At 42.0% G+C, this 6,382-nt stretch overlaps 1 protein-coding gene across 1 annotated transcript in view; it reads left to right on the forward strand.

The window, feature by feature from the left end:
- The window catches only part of ADGRD1 (adhesion G protein-coupled receptor D1), a 115,407-nt gene extending 111,465 nt beyond the window's left edge, over positions 1–3,942 (forward strand). The window contains 2 exon segments of the mRNA XM_039357301.1: positions 253–345; positions 1,090–3,942. Of these exon segments, the coding sequence (XP_039213235.1) occupies positions 253–345; positions 1,090–1,185 (189 nt within the window). The 3' untranslated portion in view covers positions 1,186–3,942.
- Positions 3,943–6,382: the final 2,440 nt, after the last annotated feature.

Raw genomic sequence — 6,382 nt, forward strand, 5'->3', positions numbered from 1 at the left:
ACCTTCACACTGATTGGATAACTGTGATATATGACAGCTAATTTAGGGAGGGAACATGCTGATAATTTAACTGCTCAGAGGAAGAGAACTTAGATCTTAGCATAGACTTCGTTATGCCTGTGCCGCCATTTTGAAGCAATAAAAGACTTTTAGGGAAATCAATGCCTGGAAGTTCTTTGAAGTCTTTCATTAGCCGGAACCATGACACTCATATCTTCCTAACCTGGGACATCTTTTCCCTTCCCTTCCAAGGTCAGAGCCGCCTTTAAGCACAAAACGAAGGTGTGGTCGCTGACCAGCAGTTCCATCCGCAACGTCAATGTGAAACCTTTCAATTCTGACATTGTAAGTATTGCTAGAAGCCCTCCGTCTGGTATCTTCCCCCAAAAATGAAATCTGAAAAAGGTCCTTTTCCCACCCTCCGCTTCCTCCAACCTGTCCTGTTCCATACCTACCTGCTGGTTTCAATCATTACTATTGATGATCCAGAATAATAGAGCTGGAAGGGACCCTGGGAGGTCTTTTAGTTCAGCCCCTGCTCAAGCAGGAGGCCCTATACCAGTGGTTCTCAACCTTTCTAATGCCGCGACCCCATAATACAGTTCCCCATGTTGTGGTGACCCCCAACCACTTATATATCACTGGGTGCCAGGGGCGTGGCCAAAGAAAAGGGGGAAAAAATGGCGGACAGCCTTGTTTGGCGACCCCCGTGAAATGGTCGTTCGACCCCAAATGGGGTCCCGACCCACAGGTTGAGAACCACTGCCCTATACCGTTCCAACACTTGAATCCAGTTGGGAACCAATCCAGGTTTATTCCAATGAGACTGGAGGTTTTTAAGAAGAGATGGGACAACCATTGGTCTGAAATGGGGTAGGGTTTCCTGCCTGAGCAGGGGGGTGGACTAGATGACCTCCAAGGTGCCTAGGGAGGCAACAAACTAGGTAACATCACTAACATTGATGATGTTACCTAGTTTGGGTAATGAATCATCCGCAAGACACAACCAAACTCAGAGAGCACCATGAGCTACAGATATTCTCCTTTAATGCTCCATCGATTATCCAAACTCTTTCTTTCTCAATCCAGATAACTGTGACCAGGCCTGCAACCACGGCAACCAAACTCAACACTAATGACAAAAGCAGTGATTCTGGCAACAAGATGGATCTTTCCGCTGTCTGACATTGACCCTTGTTGACTCTTCCTTCCGATACCCAAGCAAGCCACGGTCCTCAGGATCTTTGATTCATCGCCTGACTACCTATTACTCTCTGAGAATTCACTCCTCTTGACTTCCTTCCTGCTAAATTGAGGAGGGGGCAGAACTGCCCATTGGACTGAATCCATACTTCCAGCTTTTTCTCCTCTGGGCTGGGAGGACTAGTTACGGAATAGGCAAGGGACATTTTACACTGGATGGTCCTCTAAGCACTGGCAGAGATGAAGCTGAGGAATATTTGTGGGAAAGAGAACTCCAGGAGGATCTCTGGATCCGCAAAGCTACATTTTCTCATGACCCTAACATTGAAGAACTCTTGACCAGCTCTGCAGACACCTACGTGAAGGATACAAAGGAGAAGCTGCACCAGGAAATGTCCAACTTCAAACACTGCCTTTGCAAACACTGCAGAAGCAAAGGTGATGGAATCCAGCTCTTATTTTTCTGATCTTGGCCTGGAGGCCAGCAGAAATAGCAGATGTTCTATTTGAGCCTCAAGTATATTTGCTTGGTGGCTCTCCGGATTATCCTGGTTGTGATGGACACCCGGAGCTTCATTTCATTGCAAGAAGCTTTTATCTCACCTGGGGGGAAACATTTATACAGAACCCTCCTACTTTCCCAGATGAGATTCAGTGTCTCAGCTGAATCCTGTTTGTAGACCGAGCAGATTTCTCCTTTGTTGAAAAATCACAGTTGCTTCGCTGTCCATCTTGCCAGACAGAATAAAACTTGAATGCCAAACAGCCACATTCTCCCCCCCCCCACAAAGCAAAATGAAATAAAAAGAAACAAGCAATCCACTTCCTCAGAAACGAACAAGACAGAAAAATGACTCTGAGGTGTCAGCCAGGCTGCAGCTGGAATTGTGTGATTATCCACGGATGTCATTTTTTAAAAAAAAAATTATTTCTTTCTCCCGATAAGCAGATGGATAGATTTTTTTTTTTCAGCCTTGCAGCAATGCTGTAGCTTCTGGAAAGAAAATCAACATTTGATTAATTCAACCAAGGTCTCACCACTTCCCTTTAATGGATTTCGCTAGTAGAGTTTCTTCGCTGATCAAGTTCCAGGAACTTCCTAAATATAATGTATCTTGGCAGTCTTAAGCACTAGAAGCTTGCTTTCTTAAAAAAGGTGGAAGCAAACAGGACAAAAAGAGAGAGAGAGAGAGAGAGAGAGAGAGAGAGAGAGAGAGAGAGAGAGAGAGAGAGGTCATTGCTGCATGGAAGATCACAGGCTTTTCATGCTAATTCAAAGCCAAGCATGTTCAGATGAAGCTAGAAAGATCTTGTCTGTTGGCCTCAAGATGCATTATCAAGTCATTGTAGAAAATAACCCAACTTGGTTGTCTATCTAATTTATCCTAGGATAGTTGATCTTTATTATCCTGGTTATGAAAGGTAGGAAGGAGAGACTAAACCAAACTAGAAATTCACCCCTTGAATTTATGAGATGGGAGTCTCCATATCATAAAACATTGTAGCCCTATTACTTTCTGTCCTCCTTTGACATCTTGATTTGATGGAATTGTAGTCTCCATCTCAAGACCCATAACTTCCTGTCCTCCTTTGATTCCTTGATTTGATGGAGTGGTAGTCTCCATCTCAAGTAGCTTCATAGCCCCATAACTTCCTGTTCTTCTTGACTTCTTGATTTTATGGATTTGTAGTCTCCATCTCAAGACCCATAACCTCCTGTCCTCTTTTGATTCCTTGATTTGATGGAGTGGTAGTTTCCATCTCACATAGCTTCATAGCTCTGTAATTTCTTGATCTTCACAGAAGGCAGAAGTTATGCATTGATGTGGTCCCATCTTCAAGCTACCTACCAAATGAGGCACCTTGTGGTCTGATTCTGGGGCAGATATGAACCATTGTCAGAAGTTTTATGATGACCCATTAACTCCTCTTTCACTGATCTTTTTCCCTATGGGTGTTCACCATAATTTAGTACATTGGCACTCTCATCAATATTAGTGATAGCAGGAAGCTCTAGTTTTTTGATTACCCTTAGGACAGGGGTTGCATATTCCAGCTTGAACTAATCAAGGTTAAATTGAACTAATCATGGTTAAAATTCATGATGATTTAGATGATACTTAACTCTGCTCTTACAACCTGCTTACAATTAAAGACTTTGCAGTAGTATTCATTCAACATGCTAAAGTTGGGCAAGTCCCATTTAGGTTGAACATTTTGTGGCTTATCCTGTTGGTTACTTTAGAAATCAGTGCGTTGTATATAAACTCAGAAAGTTAAGCTAATTTCTGAAATCAGGATAAATGTGTTTGCTTATAATAGTTCAATTTCCATCAACTTTCATGCATTTAGATATCTGTTAAATATTTAAACAAAAATTAAAATCCTTTCAAACACCAGATAGGGTTTAGACTAAGAAGACACTGTATTAAGAATCCTTCTTCCAGTACTTTTTTTTTTAAAAAAGAAAGCTATATTTAATCCTCTATTTTTTGTGTGTGTTGCTTGAGCTTGTTTGTATTTTGAGTTTGTGATATACAGGGTTAAAAGCATGCATATATATGCATGTATATTCAATGTGAATAAGCCATACATTTTTATTTTCAATAGTTCATCATTCCGGATTGTATATGGTTTTTTTTCCCGTTGTGTTGCTGAATACAGTAGATGTGTTCAAGGATTTTCTTAAAAAAAAAAAAAAAAAGCCTGCCTGTAGCCTTTTACTAAAATCTGAATACCCTAGCATTTATTTATGGGTCTTATTTTTCTGGCTTTTGCAATCTGTCTTCGGAGCAGCGTGTTGATGTCAACAATATGAAAACTTAATTGAATGAGATGCGAGTTGAAAATAGATTAAATAGCAGCAAAATGATGGCTTTGCCTGTATAGGAATCAAATGGTTGAATAGACCATCCCTACCTCTTCTTTTTTTCCTGAATGGAACAGTAGGAGAAAAAAACCCCTGTCTTTTAATCAAAAGTAGGTAAGGCCTTGTTCAGAATATTTTGACATAGTAGAAATAGAGACGTACTATCAGTAGAAGAGAAAAAACTTGGTGGTTTTCTTGCAGATGTTTCGTTGCCCAACTAGGTAATATCATCATGACGAGAAGGGAGATCGGTTTGTGGAAAGGAGGAGGAGGAGGAAGAAGAAGAGGAGGAGGAGGACAACTGTGGGCTCCTTGGTTCTCTCTGAGCTTGGTGGTTTTCTTGTAGATGTTTCATAGCCCAACTAGGCAACATCATCAGGACTAGAAGGGAGACAGGTTTGTGGAAAGGAGAAGGAGGAGGAGGAGGATTGTGGGGTCCTTGGTGCTCTCTGAGCTTGGTGGTTTTCTTGCAGACATTTCACAATCAAACTAGGCAACACCATCAGCTGATTATCTGGTTAACAATCATAGCAAAAAAGTCATCAAATCACATGCAATTCGCTGAGCAACTGCCTTGCTCCACAAAGCAAATTCTGGTCCCGCTTGAGGACTACCTGTAGCATCCTACTAACTCAATTCCCATTGCGGTGCTCACTGGATGGATGGACAGAGAGTTATTACTCCGCTCGAGATGTTTTAATGAAACGTTGATTATTTAAATGACAGAAATGGCCCAGTGGGGACTGGAATATCAGGGTTGGCTGTCCTGCTAATGTAAGGAAGATGAATTGTTTTTGTGGGGGAGGGAAGATATTCTTTCTTTTGGACCTGCTGCTGTATGGATTGAGTATCTCATGTCCTCCCCTATCTATAGTTCAAGATTCCAAATTCATTATGGGTTGTCCTCAGAATGGAAAGACGTTGAGCAGATGGTTCATTAAGATCGGGATGAAATTACAGGATGCTAATTTTGAGCATGACGGTCCAGGATTGCACTTGGGGCAGGGGTGGATGGTGTTCTCATACACCCCCAGTAAAAGAGCTTGTTGATCAAGGCAGCTGGCCTTTCTTGTAAAGCCGGCCATTAGCCAGGTGGCCAAAGAGCCATTAGCTATCTCTGTGTCATATCGAGATGGACTATCGCCAAACAGTAGCCTCGCCGACCTTGTGGCCTTTCTCCCGGGTGCCCTTCTGACTCCTCATTCTCATAATAAGTTGAATTTCTCAGAAGCCTCCATCGAACGCTAAGAATAATAATGATGTCCTAGTGGACAATCATTTAAATATGAGCCAGCCGTGTGCTGCAGCTGCCCAAAAAGTCAACACAGTGCTGGACTGCATTAACAGAGGGATCTGTCCCACCAAATTGAAATTAGGCTAGGAAATTAGACTCCAAATTAATTAAGCTATAAATTGGGTTCTGATTTAATCGAGCAAGTGACCAGGCACAAAATTAAGTGAGTAAGAAATGGGGTACAAAATTAACACAGCACTTTTTTCCCCCCTAAATCTTCTAATTTTCTAAATCTCCATTTCTGAGTCTATCCAAAGTGTGTTTCCACCCCATAGTTAGCAAGCTGAATTGAAATAAACCTTGTTCGTTCAGTCCTGTGTGAATGCATCGATGTTTGTGGTTGGGATGAATTCTGACAATATGGGAGTTGTAAGTCCCATTTGGGGGGGTTTCTGTTGTAACTCTGAACACGGTCACTAAGTGTTTGGTCATAAGTTGAGGACTACCTGTATGTGGTCCCAAGGTCTCTGACTATCATCCTTTGATGTCTTCCTACCTCTTGGAAAGTGAGATCTACGTAGATCTTCAATACATTACAAAGTGAAGATTCTCCTTTATCTCTTTGCCCTTCCTCCCCCCCCAAGTAATTCAGATTTTAGAAGGCAAATTGGAACCTTGAAGAAAATCAGGCACTCTGCATTTAGCCCCCAGCCATGAATAAAAGAGTTCACCTCTACTAATCAGACAGTGCTTCCCCTGTTGATGACAGTTTTTGCACAAGAAGAGAATATCCTTTGGTGTCTAATCAAGATTAATTATTTAAAATAAGTCCAAAGATGCATTTGCTCCGACGAGTTCAGAAAGACACAGCAAACATTGTTCCTTTCTTTCAGGAGAGGGTGTTTTTTTTTACCCCCCCCCCACTCCTTGCACCTTGTCTGTCAGCTCCAAGAAAGACCTGGATTCAAAGCTGTGGGTCCTCCAACACTGGAAGTTTTAAAGAAGAGATTGGATAACTATTTGTTCGGAATGGCATAGGGCAGTGGTGGCGAACCTATGGCACGGGTGCCAGAGGC

Source organism: Crotalus tigris, unplaced genomic scaffold, assembly GCF_016545835.1.
Source record: "Crotalus tigris isolate CLP2741 ecotype Arizona unplaced genomic scaffold, ASM1654583v1 scf7180000018891.247784533:1973344, whole genome shotgun sequence".
Lineage (NCBI taxonomy): Eukaryota > Metazoa > Chordata > Lepidosauria > Squamata > Viperidae > Crotalus > Crotalus tigris.